The following is a 17,083-nucleotide window of genomic DNA, read 5'->3' as shown; positions in this document are numbered from 1 at the left end:
TCAGATCAGCTCGAAATGGTGGTGGTCATTATTTAGGTTAATAAAGATAGGTTTTGTAAACATCAAAATATAATGTCTTACTCCTGTTGCCGGTACCGTCAGCCGACACGTGTACATTTTGATTGTACGATTTGGAGACACCATGACCCCCATTATTGGTGGCTAGCTTCATCCATATTGGTCTCGTGCTTTGAATGAAGGAGCGGAAGCTAACCAGCCAGCGCTAGCGCATTGCAATATTGGACTATGAATAGTGTATATAGCTCGGCATGTAGGCACCTGATTAATTGAGCTCCGATATCGACATTACTACAAGTAGAACATGGCGGGTTGCCGAAGGGAAGATCTTAAATGGGTAAGTTTCATGTTCTCTTTGAATCGTAAACTGCTATTCTTGTCCGTACGTCACCGACCACCTGACCATATGATGTTAGGGTCATTTGATTATTTGAAAAGGAGTGAACTGCTGATTATCTTCATAGATTAATGACATATAGGGGTTCTTCTTCGAAAGTCTAGTGCCCTAGTGGCCTATATGTTTCCCCTCCACATTTGTATTTAATGTTATCCTTTGTTTTCGAGTTGGCCTATGAATTTTTATGATTTAGCCTAATCATGTAATATAATTTTAGTATTGTTAAATGTTATAGATCTAGACCTAGTTGCATCTTTTTAGGCCACTTTTTATAATGATTGCTGCTTTTTGTGATACATTTTTTGTTATTGTGATTAGGGTTGAGGAAAATAAACTTAAACTTGAAGATACGTTTTCACAGGATCAACGCGATTTTTACCGGGGCATTTCGCTGATCCTCAATATACTTCGACTAAATCTAGACGTCATTTCGTACGTGTGCATCAACTATTTGTCAGCATCAGCAAACAGAGATTTTTCTCCATTTACTACCGGCGCGTGACCCTATTTAAATGGGGAATTCCCGAATGTACAATGTCATGCGGACGCGAGATGGCGCAAGGCCATGTGAATGAATTTATTGGACATAATGGAATTGGGACTTCTTCCGTAAATATGAAAAAAGGGTCATTTATACATTTGATCCTTGCATTATGATGTTTTCGCTGTTTTCGTTCATTGATGATTAAACCAACCAGTAAAATGTGAATATAGTCTACCCTGTATTCATTTTCATTATGGCTCTTAGGAAAGTTATTTGGTTGTCTCGTATGTTCTTGTTTTTATTGTAAAATACAGAATCATTATAATGATCACAAAACTTCAATATTCAGAGGACTCAGGCCTGACAGACATAGGAAAAAGAAAGATATACATGTACTAACTAACCTATGAGAGAGAGAGAGAGAGAGAGAGTGAGAGAAAGAGAAGGAGAGAGAAAAGGAGCTGGGAGAGGGAGGGGTATGCATACGACATATATTTTAGACACATTTAGCAATAGTAGGCTTACATTGGAAACATGCATGCATTTATAAGATTTGTTGTAAATCATCCCGGAGATTTTGTTGAGCAGACTTTTCTCTTTGAGACATATTCTGAAATATGCATAACGTGTTCCTTTTTTCAGGCATATAAATTTACGTAATGCGACATTAATTTGTTTTCTCTTATACTTGCATTTCAATATTTGTAGTATCTTGCTATTATGTACTATTTATTTTATGTCTAAAGACACATGGATTGAAGAAAAAAAAGAACGGGGTATACAGTGTATATACATGTATTTAGTTAATCTTTTGTTCCTGGCATCTATATTATTGTTGTTTTGCTTTCACTGTTTTCTTGAGTTTGTCTTTGCTAAATAAAATACTACTACTTCTACTGATGATAAGATAAATGATAATAATATTACTAATGATATAAATAATAATATAGATAATGATATCAAAAGTAATGATAGTAATAATAGTAAAGATGATAATGATAATGACTGTCACATGGTAACTTAAAATAATTGCAATTATATTCTACATACTAAGAATCTTGCTCTACGATTGGTCAAAAGTAAATCACGTGATGAAAGATAGTTCGCCCATTATTGATGGGAGAAGCAAAAAGTTCGTTACACTGTGTAGATAGTACTACTATCTACACAGTGCAATGCACTTTCACTAAAGATAGAGGTACTATCTACAGGGCAACGCACTTTCACAAGATTATCCAAAAGCGCACTAAAACAGGCGTAATTTAGCGCGCATTAGGCCTACCATTGAGCGCAATTAAAGAAAACACATGCGCGCACCGTACCCTCAAGGGGTTGGGTTAAACTTAAACTTTTTTGGTGTGAATTTGGGCATACACCCAAATTTGGGCATTAAATGCATACACGTCCTTTTCTTTGTGTAGTTAAAAAGTTTTAGATGTGGAATATAAAGCAAATAATCACCTTTTGGTTTCAGGCGATGGCAAACGATCACTTCCTCGTCGATCAGGATGTATACGCTATCTTTCCTCAGCTTCGCTTCGGAAAGATAGCTACATACAGATCGGAAGTGATAGTTTGTCCCATCACCTTCACCAACGGTAATTATTTGCTTACTACACACATGCCATTTACCATACTGCTATACCCTCACTTTATTCTGAAAATAAAACATTTACACCAGTCCCTGCTTTAAGAAAAGATAATAAGTTATGATATTTAAACACTAATACAAACAACCTTGGCACATTACATTCCTTATGAGCAATACAAACAAACTCTCAACATACATTAGGATTTTCAAACTGTCTAATATATCACTTCGCATCCTGTGTTCTTTAAACCTGTACAGACCCGAAGTAGATACACATCTCAATATCCAAAACTCTGTTCCTTCTTAGTATAATTTCTTTTCAATCCAATGCTTCTTTTGTTTCATATCAAAAGAAACCACAAATGTTGTACATTACGAAAGAAACAACAACAAAATTACCAACATCATTTTCAAAATAGAATTTAAGTCTACTCTGCTTCATGCAGAGAGCCCTCAATATAAGGCATGACTTCCATTAAATTATGTTCAATTCAGTTTCGCTTGTAGTTATAACTCATGTCGTCTTCACTGCTTTTCCAGGATTTCTTTCAAAAGTTTCTTTTGTAGTAAAAATCAATATGGTATGTCCCAAAGTCATTGCGGAAGACGCTGGAAAAAATGTCCGTTCGTATTGGTGAAAGGTAGAGCTCCACTTTACAGCCCCCTAAAACCTCTGGCTCTTGGTTCTCGAGGACGGACGTGGTTTTATAAACATCATGTGTTATCTAATCATAAGAATTCATGTATACTTTTTCTAGCCTGTGCACAAACACTTCACATTAAATTAACATGTATATACTCATTCATTTTATTCCATTAGAACGACTGAAATTAAACAAACTTTCACAATCCAGAACTACAAAATGTATATCCTTCCATTTCCATTTTTAGAGGACAAAACACTAAATCAAACTTCATTATTTTCACAGAGTTAACACTAAATTTCATAGCTTCATTTCCCTCACATATGCAATTTCACCATACAAGAATAACCAAGTGATATAATGTAAGTTGTTACTTTCAAATCACTTACCGATGGCTGCAGTAATACAAAACTAAAATATATCAGCCAATTTTGCTAACGAAAACCGCCTGGCTCTTGACTTTAAGAGAAAGTCAGCAATTTGTGTCCAGGAAGAAAATTATAAGAAAACCAGCAATGTCCGCAGAGCGAGCCAAATCCTGACCTGTATGCCTCTTGGCTTTAAAATCGAGATGTGGCAAAGTCTCAGACTGTACCCACGCTAACCCTCTAGACATCATGTACAGAACCTGAAATACGTGCTTAGTCATACTTTTCTATTTATCAACATAATACAGGGTCAACACAATAATCCCTGGCATAGCTGAATTAATCAACTCTCTACCATCAATGGCACATTTCAGACCTTCACTCTCCCTATTTCTTCACTTCAACACTCAGTACCAACTTATCTAATATATTTCTTTCTTCGATTAAACATTTATCTCTCTCAAGTGAGATACAAAGACAAATACACAAATATGAAATAAATGAAATAAATATGTATTTGCTTTTTCAAAGAGACAATGACGAAAATAATAAGAAAACAATGAAGTAGTAGGCCTTGTCGTAATAATATTAATAATTATAATGATATTTATCATAATAGTAGTAATGATAAAAATAAGAATGTTTTCTCCAATAGCAGGCAGCCATCAGAGGGGGAAATTCATCTGCCACTCAGCTTCCACAAAACCTCGACGTTAAAGAAGCCGATAAACCTCATATCACCCAAACTCTCCTAATGAGGGCTGGAGATGTGGAATCCAACCCTGGACCGAAAACCAAACATTCGTAAGTAATACTGATTATATTTCCATGTATTTGAAATATAATGATATTTTAACTTTTTATTCTTCTTATTCATGTTGATGTTGCTGATGTTCGTATTCTTGTTCTTCTGTTTTTGTTCTTGTTGATGTTGTTGTTCTTCTTCTCCTACTACTACTTCTTCTTTTTCTTCCTCATCTTCTTTGTCTTCTTGTCCGGCTTCGTCTTCTTCTGCTACGTCTTCTTCAACACCTTCCTCTTCCTCTGACTGTACTCTTCTAGTAATATTCTAAAGGCTCTGCAGCATTGTCACTAAGATGACATACGGCTACAAGTAATACAAGGATCATTAATGGAATTCGTTGAGCATCACATACAAATATAACATGTCTTCCATGTACTTCCTGAATTTTCTGAGGATTGCGGTATAAACCAAGATGATAATTATGATAACACTTTGGACCAGAATTGGTGCTTCTTGTTTGTCTTATTACATATTTGCATACATGTATCTATGTTAAAAGGCTTTTACTGTGTGTGATTCTTAGTAAGATATGGTCAATTTGTAAAATTGTAACTCGTATTGAGGCCTCTTCACTACCTAATCAACCATTAGTGTAAATAGAATAGTACAATACTCAGTTTACAAACTGAATAAAGTTATCGACATTTCTCTGAAGGAGTCATTCCGAACGGGAAGAGGATTTTGATGACATCTTGAAAGACGTTGCATGTTTCATCCGAGGCAACATGGCTATAGATACTCTCGGCAAGGCCCTTGGTTTTGATCCGGCCGAAATCGAGAGGTACATAGCCACAAACACCCGTTACCAGCATGTGACGTATGATGGTACATTGAAGATGCTCCGCGATTGGCGAGATAACCAGACAGAGGCGGAAGGACGACCAGCTCTTGCAGATGCTTTGAAGCTGGCACGGCTTGAACGACTTGCAGATATGTTCTTGGGGATTTCTAAGGTTCCAGATCTGCAAACCGGTGAGTTCTCTTAAAGAAAAATGTGTGTTATTTCGTCAAATTCTTGGGGGAAAATGGCCCCTTACAACACTTTTTCAATGCAATCATCTTGCCATACAAATGAAATTACATATAAAGTTTAACATATAATTATGTAGCCAAAATTGTAGGAGCCATTTTCCAGAATTTGGTATTTTCACTTGACATGTTAGTGAAATCATATATGTCTAAGAAAAACAGTCCATTGTTTTCCTATCAATAAGGTTTCAGGAAATTACGATCATGAGGAAGGTCAAGCATCCACCACTACTTTGATTTTCAAAAGTCTGACTTTTATAAGGAATTTAGGAAAGTAGTAAACTCTTCATTTGCCTTCAGTGCCAATTTTCACTCGTTGCAGAATGTACATTGTACAATGTGGCACTGGGAGATTATCTGTCTGGCGTGAGATATATGTTGCCACGATCAGCCATGCATCAAATCTTTCGTCTTCTTTGTGAATGTATCAAGTCTTTCATCTTCTTTGTGAATGAATGATAGTCAATGAAACGGAGTTAACTCTTTTGTCAAATTTTTTTGTTGCTACGGCAGGGAATCAAGTGGTAACGAATTCGTTTAATCAAATTATGGAAATGCAAGCATTACTTTAAACAAACAGAACTTTGTTATTCCTGGCTCACTTTTCCTGATTGAGGTGTCATGTGAAAGGGCAGAAAATAAACGTTCTAGAAATGTGATTTTCTTTTTGAAATTCAGATGCCGTCCGCCAAATGACTTTTTGGTACACTATCTTCAAATTGTTTTTAATCACTCATGCGTGAAATATGGATCGTATGATTTGCATCTAAGCTTCACAAACATGTGTCAATTATTAATTATAATTGTGATTAAGTTATGATAAAAACATCAATAATTCTCGGTTTTTATTTTTCTGAGACGCACTGCATGAAGATTCAGAGAAACAATATTCGATTTCTTTTTCTTATTTCCATTTCTTTATAGCTTCTGATGATATTTCACTAGAAGATGACCTATTGGAGAGTGTTGTGAATGACATTATGAAGTACTACATCTTCAATATGTGTACCATTCAAGCAGACCCAACCAATAATGACGTAATGTTCGAGTTCGACCATATCTACACCAATCCAACGTTGCTCGAAGAAGATAGAAATGACAAGAAGATCAGGAAACAGCTGCTCTTTCGCAACCTCCTCAAGACAAAAATCAACGGACTTTTTCCGAATCGAATACTAGTACAAGCTGAAGGTGGAGCAGGAAAGACGACGTTCTGTGCTAAGATAGCTTGGGATTGGGTTTTTGGTCTTGGCTTCCAGCAGTTCAAGTTAGTTGCTGTGATTCCCCTCCGCAAGGCTAAGGACAAGACAGTTGGTGAAGTTATCAAATCCTACCTATCTGACAACAATCCGGTTACAGCAGCGCAGATAGATAGCTACATCCTGTCCAATCCGAAACGCGTCTTGTTGGTGCTTGATAGTTTAGACGAACTTGCTGCAAAGTTTTCAGACCTTCATCAAATCGTTCAAATCATTCTCAACCGGCTGTTCATATCCGGAACGGTCTTGGTAACATCACGAAAGTCGAGGGTGGATGAAATCCGCAGCATCACTGAACTCAAGAAGGTCTATGCGTTCATATACCTAGAAGGGTTCTCAGTCGACAATGTTGCTGCGTACATCACGAAGTTCTTTAACCAAGACGCAACTCCCTCCCAAGAACTGATTGATTTCATCACCACCAACGATGTCATTGCCCAAAACATGGCACCTTTCCCGATCTACATTGCTATGCTGTGCATCATGTGGAGGGAGTACGACGGAGAAAGACGAGAGGCAATGTCTAAGTTGAAGACATTTTCGCAGCTGTTTGAAGAGATGGTCGACTTTCTGATAGACCATTGTGGATCCAAGGATGATTCCCAGACGGTTCCCACTGTGCTGGAGCTCCGTCAGATGATTCCCAATCATCTAATTGAGATTGGTGAAATTGCCTTTCAGGGGATTAAAGATAAATGTCTAGAGTTTCCTGAAGACACCTTTCAGAGTTGCAGAGAATCTATGGAAATCGGCTGCAAAGTTGGGGTCCTGACAAGAGAAAAGCATGCTACCCCGAGACGTGACAGACGGAAGAACCCTTGCTTACAAATGTCCATGGTGCAGTTTCCCCACAAGCTCTTCCAAGAATTTATGGCGGCCAAGTATGTGGCATCACTGCATTGTTCAGATGACGGCAGATATGAGAGGATCATGGCTGAAATCATTGAAAAGAAGGAGGAGTTTCGTTATCTACTGTATTTCACGTCTGCTCAAGGGAGTGAGCATGGCCTGGACATTGTGACGCGTCTCATACTGATTGTCCAAAGAGAGGTCTCCTTTGTTGGAAAACGCATTGATGAATATTCCCTAGATAGGGAATGGCGTTTCATCGTTGATGTAGCGTATGAGAGCCAACACCAATCAGTGGCCAAGAAAGTGGGGAATCAATTCATGATAAGTAAGAAAACCTTGCATATTCAGCATAGTTGGTCAGCACATACGATATCCGGATTGCTGTACATCAAGGACCATCTGGGTGAAGTGGTAATACAACTTTCCTCTCCATTCTTAGGCAAAGAGTACCTAAAACCTAATGTACATCTCATTGTATATCACAACAGTCCAAAGTTAGAATGATCTAGCTGACAAAGGCTCCAAATCTAATCACCCCCACTCCCCCAGTTTCTATATTTTCCTCATTATGTACGACAGAGGGTACTATACATGGACTACAGCATATAATGTCATCATTCTATTTTTAATCTAATTATAGGGGTGATGTTAAATGCTGAAATATGGCGCAATTTTTTTTCTCTCAATTAAATTTCTAGAATCCATTATAAAAAAATTGAATGTTATGGCGTGGTTGCAGCAAATTTCAGATGCACAAAAAACAATATTCTCTTTTTTCAAACCGCTTTAAAGTATTTCACAGTGTATTTCATTGGTGCTTAGCTACGATGATATAATAACACTCATGTGTTGAGGCCCACATCGTCATACATTTCATAATCAACAAACTATGCACTACCAGAAATGTTAACACATATCACGTTTCTTCTAAGCTGAACAAAGTCATCGAGGTCATCAGCAGCTTCGATGTCCATTATCACATATTGTATGTGTCACAGCACTGGTTCCTAATATGTCTCTATCGCGTCATAGAATTGTTTATTTCTCTACCTTGCAGGATTCCCTTGTCTTGCATAAGGAATGTGGCCGCATAGCTTCGCAGGACCTAGTAGAATTCATCCTGTCATCGGCATCACTGAGAACCATGAGGATTGGCGGACCCATTACTTCTGCCTTCTCACTTCCCATGCCTTCTGACATGATACCAAAGCATGCTGCCTTCTACTCAATCCTTGCTGATAAGGTACAGCAATGTCAGGTAGGTTCATTAATCTTATAACAAAATGCTCGTATCAATATTTTACTATGAATAGTGTGATTTTGGTGTTTGGTTGGTACAACCTACATACAATGCATTTGCCTTTAAATGTGACAGTTGAATAGAAGAGTTTAAGTATTTCCCTCCGTCCACTAGCTAGTTCATAAAAGACTAACAAAGATAAAAACAATGAAAATCCATATATTTGAATAACATTTTTATTAATGTAGAACATGAATAAATAAATAAATTTACCATATCTTTGAAGAAATATTATTTTCTGAATGGATTGTATATTTAATATTAAAATATTTTAATTTCCACGGCAGATTCAGAACCTGACGATTTACTACGCCAGCCTCCACTCCCAGCGACAGACATCACGTGACCTGGCAGAGTTCATCTGTCAGATTCCTCACTTAGAGAGTTTGGAATTGCGCGAGAATAAGCTACACAAAGACTTCTTTTCGAAATGGGCATCGACTATATCGTCGGCAAAGGTATGTCATAATAAGCCAATTCGGAGATGTTCATGGTCAGACATATGTCATTTGGACAAAACTCTAAAACCCATCGGGACGACTGCCGGATACATGTTTATAGAAGTTATTCATTTATGCACCGACGCTAAATTCTATTGGAAACAGGTGGGAGGATTTTTTTTTCAAGAGGGGATAATGAAGCACCTCGATCACTCTGGCAGTGATTATTCTAAAATGCACAACGTGAAAATATCTGTGTATATTTAGGGGTCATTAGAAGTGGCTTATAAACTACAATATCCTGAGCGAATCAAATATAACATTACAACAGTTATATTTTTAACAATCCTAACATGGCTCTCGTTTTTAATCCTTTTTCTTCTCCTTATTTCAGGATTATACTAAACACTTGGGTCACGGCCTAGCTGGACCAATTTGTTTGTAATGGTGTCTTCAAATTGGATTTATAAGGGAAAAAAGTTATTGAAGAAGAGATTTAAAATTATTTATGTATATCTTTATCTTTGATTCTTCTACCATCCATTTCTTGAATTCCTTCTGCCACAACGTCTTAATCATATTTTTGTCCTCTGTCGTAGTTTATATGTTTTTAATATTTTTTGTCCTTTCATTCCCTCTTCATTTTTAGTTTTTTTTGTATTCCATCATGTAATCTTTACGATATTCTTTCTTGGTTTCCCCTATCATCTTATGATTTATTTTGCCATTTGTTTTTATCGTTCTTCTACATCTTTAATTCTTTCACTTCCTTCAGTTTCCCCCTTCATTCCTCTCTTTTTTTTCTTTGCCTACAATGTAATTCTTTATTTTCTGCAATTCATCTTTCCCCATCTGTATGTACTTCCAACTTCTTTTTAAAGTAAATTTCCCCACGCACCCCATTGAAAATTGTTAAAAAACAGTCGCTAATTTAAAATAAGATTTTCACAGCGTGTAGGGCCGATTGAAGACACTGTTACAACAAAATGCAACAGTTATTCATCGCCTCCGCTTTGGGGTCATTGTACTTAATCAGGATCTCCTCAGATTGAGAATTCATGCTACTGGTCTTTGTAATAGATGCCATGAAATAGAGACAGTAAAACACTTTTTAGTATATTGCCCTAACTATATTATAGAAAGGGCTATGTTTTTAACAGAAATAAACGAATCTCAACCGGAAAAAATAATGGAATACTTAAAAAAAGAGTGAGTCCAGCATACAAAAAGCTGTTGTACGGTTCGTTCTCAGAACGAAACGGTTTCCTATCAGGAAGTAATACCTCCCTTGTATAGAGAACAATGAACAGTAAAACATAATACAATATTATAAATATGCTAAACCCATAAACCTATAAATGTATCCAGTACATTAAAAATATAACATCATAATGTAATAAGAAAAGAAAAAAAGAACAGTAAAACATAATACAATAATATAATATGCTAAATTACACTCATTACATTAAAAATATAGTAACATAATGTAATAAGAAATAAAATAAGAACAGTAAAACATAATACAATATTATAAATATGCTAAATTACACTCAGTACATTAAAATGTAATAACATAATGTAATAAGAAAAGAAAATAAGAAAAAGTAACAACAATGATAAATGGTAGGATAAGATTATTGAACATAGAGGCTTGTGTAGGTACTATCTTATTTATTTATGTTGTGTATGTGATATAACAAATAATCTGCACGTACTGTTAAGAAACACTAACAAAGCCCATGAATGTTTTGCTTACGATATTGTTTTTCGATACTATCTTAAAAGATAGATAAATATAAAACGAAATGAAAATATTTAACAAAATATTAAAAAACTAATACAAAAATGAGAGATATAACACGTGACGTAAAATATTTTGACGACAATAGTCAAATTACTGACTAATCGCCAATAAGCCAAAACACACCAACAACAACAACAACATTGGCCCAGCAAGCCGTGACCCGAGTGTTTTCCCGCGCGCCGCAACCCGAGTGTTTAGTTCAAGCCTTATTTAATCCTTCTTCCAACATTAATTCCTCTTTGAACATGTGGATAAGGGTATAACTCTTTCTTCCAAAAGGGTGTCAGTGTTTAGATATCCGTTATACACTGCTGCTAATAGAGTTGGAATAATTATTTCTTACCCCATTTCATGAAATGATTGTGAAAATATGATTTGTTCTTGATAGATGAATTATTCTATATTTTCTCCAGACTTAGAATGAACAATAAAGCGCTGAGGAGAGAATTTATCTACGAAAAAAAATCAAAATGTCACAAATAATTTCATGAAAATAAGTAAAACCAAAAAAAAGGTTCATAAGTTTTGTTGTATGTACATAGTATATGGATACACACATTAAACATATAGACTCATACAAAAAGACAAATTCAATAAAATAATTTCACAGAAAACAAAAACAAAAACAATAAATAATGAAACAAAGATATAGTCATTTATCAAAAACAATATACATGTATACCAAGTGAGGTAGAAAGATAATTGTTTAAAGGTAACAATAACGTATTGTAGTATTATAATTGCTTTATAGTCTCATTTATTATTATTATTAATATTATCACCATCGTTATTATATTTTATTATAGTCATCAGTATCACCCACATTCAACAACATATGTTTATCACGTCCATCGGTAACAATAATTCTAGAAGCACCAGAAATTTTCAGAACCGCTTTTCCGTGGAAAGCATTACCCATCCCTCCATCAATTACACCATGCCTGCCGTTGAAAAATGTAATAATATTAATAATAGTTGGTTCTTGTAATGCGCTCATGTCAGTCAGATTAAACCCTCCTGGCGCTCTTGGGTGGAGTGTGGCAAATGTAGATCAATGTCTTGCCAAAGGACATTAGTGCGGCGGCGGGACTCGAACCTCGGACCTTGTGATCGACAGTCCGGCGACGTATCCACTCGACCACAACACCTCTACCTATTTAAGACATAAAAACATGAATCAAGAGAGCAGCCCCTACCCCCCCCCCCCCCTCCACCCCTCCACCCCTGATTATTATTTAGGAGCGGTTTTGCCTATTGTACTATCCTAGTGTACCGTCCTATGTTTGTCATTGTACTATCCTATTTCGATATACATCTCTAAAGTTTAATTTGTGGCCTATTATCTTCTCGGCCTGTCTGATGATTCTATTCAGCATAGTGACTAGTGAGGTCTTCCAACTTTATTGACAACAGTGTGTACAATATAAATTATAAAAGGGCTTGTTCATATTTCTATTGATTTAGGGTAATATTCAGAGCACAACACCTCATACCTCTCTGCGTGAGTTGAGAGTAGACAACGACATGGTGATAGAATTGCTGTCATGTGGTGACATGTTTGACAGTGTGGAGAAGCTATCTATCTACATCTCGCGTAAATTCGGGTTTGACTTCATCAAAAGGTAATGGATTTCTTTCTTTCTTTTAGACTGATACATGTCCATTTGTTTGTGTATATTCATATTTTCATGTTATGCCCCCCCCCCCCGTCTCTGTCTCTCTGTCTCTATAATGGGTGTGTGTGTGTCAGTGAAAAGAAAATAATGAAGCAACCGTGGAGGATTTAAAATTGTACACTTATATATGCATATCTATGTGTGTGTTCATATATATATATATATATATATATGTAGAGAGACAGAGAGAGAAAGAGAGAGATACACGAACAGACGATAGTAATAACGAACACACTAATCCAGTTGCATTCTCTCCCTTATTCCCCTTTCTCTATTCAACCCATGTCGGTCCTTCTTAGCCTTCATAACATAATATTTGAATTGCCATATTGAAAGTTTTATTCAACTTTATGAATGAGATTATATGTAAATTAAATTAGTTTGGTCGTTAATGATCAAGTGGCAAGTTTAGAATTTGTGCAAGATGGATATTCAATACTTGATGATTTATTTATCTTAATTAGACAAAATTAATTAATTAAATCTTTTTCATGTAAATGGCTGCTCAGGTAGGCCAGTTTCCAGGTCATAGCCTATTGTATTGCCCCTAAAATTCCCTATTTCATGTTTTGTTTCAGGATATATGTTATAAAGCACATGTGGGACCCCAACATGTCGATATCTTTGCATGTCCACTTGTTCAAATCAACTGGTATATACATAGAGCTTCATATTTTAGATATTCTCATTACTTTCTTTTCTTATAATATCCGACACCTTCGAACATCAATAACAAAAGGATGCATGGGTTCCAAGGAGTTACAGAGCTATCCATCGATGGCAGACCCACTCACAATCCTTACCCGGTCAAAGATGTGCCCATCACAATGATCAAGAACCTCGAGAGGGTCTTTCCTCAACTAGTCAAGCTGACATTCAGAATTCCCCTGGGCATTGCAATCGTCAAACAGATCTTGGAATCACAGAGAGAGACTCGAGTCCTCAGAGAACTGAAGAGCGTAAGGTGAGGTTGTGTTTCTATTTTGTTATACCATGCTACGCATTATAATAGTCCTTTCCTACCACTAACCTATCCTCTCTCAACTGCTCTTTCATCCCAGCCCCTTTCTCTCCCTCTCTCTCTCTCTCTCTCTCTATGTCTCTCTTACACGCACACACACACACACACATACACATCTACTTTCTTTCTTTCTCTCTCTCTCTCTTTCTATTCCACTATAAACATACTGTATTTCATGCCATGCATATAAAGTATTCCCACATTTTTCTCCCCTACTCTTTTCCCCAGAATCTTATTATACCAGCTCTCACTCTATATCTTTTTTTAAAAGTGCGATGTCTTATACTTTGTCTTATGATTATCTAGATATAACATTTAAATAAATCCCCATGATTTGGTTAATTGTAGGTAAGACAAATGAATCAGAAATTTTCAACTAAAACAATGAACCATACACATGAGGAACACAATAGAAACTGAACAAAAAATGTTAGAGAGGAAGCTGGCAGCAACATACATTTCAACAAAGAGAGAGAGAAAACAAATTGATTGGGAAAGGGAGTGGATAGTGATTAAGTATCCTGCAAATGGGTAGTATTCAATTCAGTTCACTTCAACATTTACTGCTCATAGAAATCAATAGTTTGCCATTTCCATCATTCTTAAACTTATGTGAAATTGCGATGAAGACACAACAACGTCTAAGCAACTTAACTAGAATCACTTACAAGACTATATTTATCTCACAGAGTTCTGACGATTCGGTTGTCTAAGATGGATGATGACTGGGACGAACTGCTTGCCCTCAGAGACAAAATCAACAACGAGAAGGTCTTCAGAGTAGAGGTGGAGAGTGTGCTGTAAGCTATAAATATATAATATACACTCACGAAAGCTTTGGCAATGATTGGTATAATTTGAAGGGGCAGAAAGTAGATACCATTCTTAGCCCGTAAAAAAACTATAAAAGCTCGGACTGGAGTCCATGGAAAATGAATGTTGAATCTGGAAAAAGGAGAACAGCCATTAAAGAGCCCTCGAAAACCTTGGCCTGTATTTTGAAAACAATGTTTTTATATTTTATGGAACTGAAGTTGTGTTATTGTCAAAAAGGAAATTGCCCTGAATAGAGACACTTCTCATCGGTATTGACGCAGATGTGCCTTAAGTATTGATCCTGTCGTGTGTAATTGTACTGTATTCATGTTCGTGTGTACATTGACTGTATATTCAACAATGATGTGTAATCGTCCATGACCTAACATCGTTTTGCCATCCATGAATGAACCTGCATTTAATCAGTAGATGTACGAGATTTATTGTGTTATTACCAACGCTCCTTCTCTCCCCTTTCCTTTTCTTCTCTGCGAGTCAGTCTTTTCTATTTGTATTTGTTATTGTTGTTGTAAATAAGTTGAGGGCTGCGGGCACGTCAAGCTACTTTGCTTATTTCTGTAGCCCTCCTGCATCTAATGTATGTTAACTATGCATTCAATATATTTGAACTATGCATTCAATATATTTGTTTAAATTCGTTTATCTGTATAAAATTATATACACTTAAAATATTGTATCACACCATATTATGTTCATAAAAATGTATGATGAAAAAAGAAAAAAAGATGCAGAAACCAATAAATCAAATCAAATCAAATCAAATCAAATCAATAAAATAAAAACTGCATGAATACGCAGCCAGGTTTGCGCAGAAATTCACCAAGGAATTGCCATTTGTTTTTATCGTTCTTCTACATCTTTAATTCTTTCTCTTCCTTCAGTTTCCCCCTTCATTCCTCTGTTCTTTTTTTTGCCTACAATTTAATTTTTTATTTTCTGCAATTCATCTTTCCCCATCTGTATGTACTTCCAACTTCTTTTTAAAGTAAATTTCCCCACGCACCCCCATTGAAAAATTGTTAAAAAACAGTCGCTATTTTAAGATAAGATTTTCCCAGCGTGTAGGGCGGATTTAAGACACCATTACAACAAAATTGGCCCAGCAAGCCGTGACCCAAGTGTTTTCCAGCGCGCCGCAACCCGGGTGTTTAGTTCAAGCCTTATTTAATCCTTCTTCCAACATTAATCCCTCTTTGAACATGTGGATACGGATAACTCTTTCTTCTTAAATGGTGTCAGTGTTTAGATACCCGTTATATTCTGCTGCTCATAGAGTTGGAATAATTATTTCTTACCCCATTTCATGAAATGATTGTGACAATATGATTTGATCTTGATAGATGTATTATTCTATATTTTATCCGAACTTAGAATGAACAATAAAGCGCTGAGGAGATAATTTATCTACGAAAAAAAAAATCAAAATGTCACAAATAATTTCATGAAAATAAGTAAGAAAAAAAATACTCATAAGGTTCATAAGTTTCGTCGTATGTACATGGTATATGGATACACACATTAAACATATAAACTCATACAAAAAGACAAATTCAATAAAATAATTTTGGGTTGACAGAAAACAAAAACAAAAACATAATGAAACAAAGATATAGTCATTTATCAAAAACAATATACATGTATACCAAGTGAAGTAGAAAGATGATAATTGTTTACAGGTTACAATAATGAATTGTTTTATTATAATTACGTTATAGTCTCATTTATTATTATTAATATTATCATTATTATCACCATCATTATATTATTATTATTATTATTATAACTATTATTATGTACAGGTATAATCATTGTTATTTTATTATCGTCATCAGTATTAACCACATTCAACAACAAATGTTTATCACGTCCATCGGTAACAATAATTCTATCTATAATTATAGGTGAGCACCAGAACCGGTTTTCCGTGGAAAGCATTACCCATCCCTCCATCAATTACACCAGGATCGATTTTGCCTATTGTACTATCCTAGTATACTATCCTATGTGTGTCATTGTACTATCCTATTTCGATATAGATCTCTAAAGTTTAATCTGTGATCTATTATCTTCTCGGCCTGTCTGATGATTCTATTCAGCATAGTGACTATTGAGGTCTTCCAACTTTATTGACAACAGTGTGTACAATATAAATTATAAAAGGGCTTGTTCATATTTCTATTGATGTAGGGTAATAATGAGAGCACAACACATCATACCTCTCTGCGTGAGTTGATAGTAGACATCGACATGCTGATTGAATTGCAGTCATGTGGTGACATGTTTGGCAGTGTGGAGAAGCTATCTATCTACATCTCGTGTGAATTCGGGTTTGACTTCATCAAAAGGTAATGGATTTCTTTCTTTCTTTTAGACTGATACGTGTCCATTTGTTTGCGTTTATTCATATTTTCATGTTATGCCCCCCCCCCTCGTCTCTGTCTCTCTGTCTCTATAATGGGTGTGTGTCAGTGAAAAGGAAAATAATGAAACAACCGTGGGGGGTTAAAATTGTACACATATATGCATATCTATGCGTGTGTTCATATATATATATATAT

At 35.8% G+C, this 17,083-nt stretch overlaps 1 protein-coding gene across 1 annotated transcript; it reads left to right on the top strand.

The window, feature by feature from the left end:
- Positions 1–322: 322 nt before the first annotated feature.
- Positions 323–14,492, top strand: LOC105445025. Its single transcript, XM_030988341.1, has 9 exons — positions 323–355; positions 4,161–4,306; positions 4,963–5,279; positions 6,261–7,858; positions 8,505–8,705; positions 9,035–9,205; positions 12,456–12,613; positions 13,407–13,631; positions 14,378–14,492. Exons 1-9 carry the CDS (start codon positions 323–325, stop codon positions 14,490–14,492), a joined length of 2,964 nt encoding a protein of 987 aa, XP_030844201.1.
- The last annotated feature ends 2,591 nt before the right edge of the window (positions 14,493–17,083 follow it).

The sequence above is a fragment of the Strongylocentrotus purpuratus genome, unplaced genomic scaffold, assembly GCF_000002235.5.
Source record: "Strongylocentrotus purpuratus isolate Spur 01 unplaced genomic scaffold, Spur_5.0 spur5_scaffold_17, whole genome shotgun sequence".
Classification (NCBI taxonomy): Eukaryota; Metazoa; Echinodermata; class Echinoidea; order Camarodonta; family Strongylocentrotidae; genus Strongylocentrotus; species Strongylocentrotus purpuratus.
The sequence above is the reverse complement of the archived record's forward strand: the minus strand, read 5'-3'. Positions and strand labels throughout refer to the sequence as shown.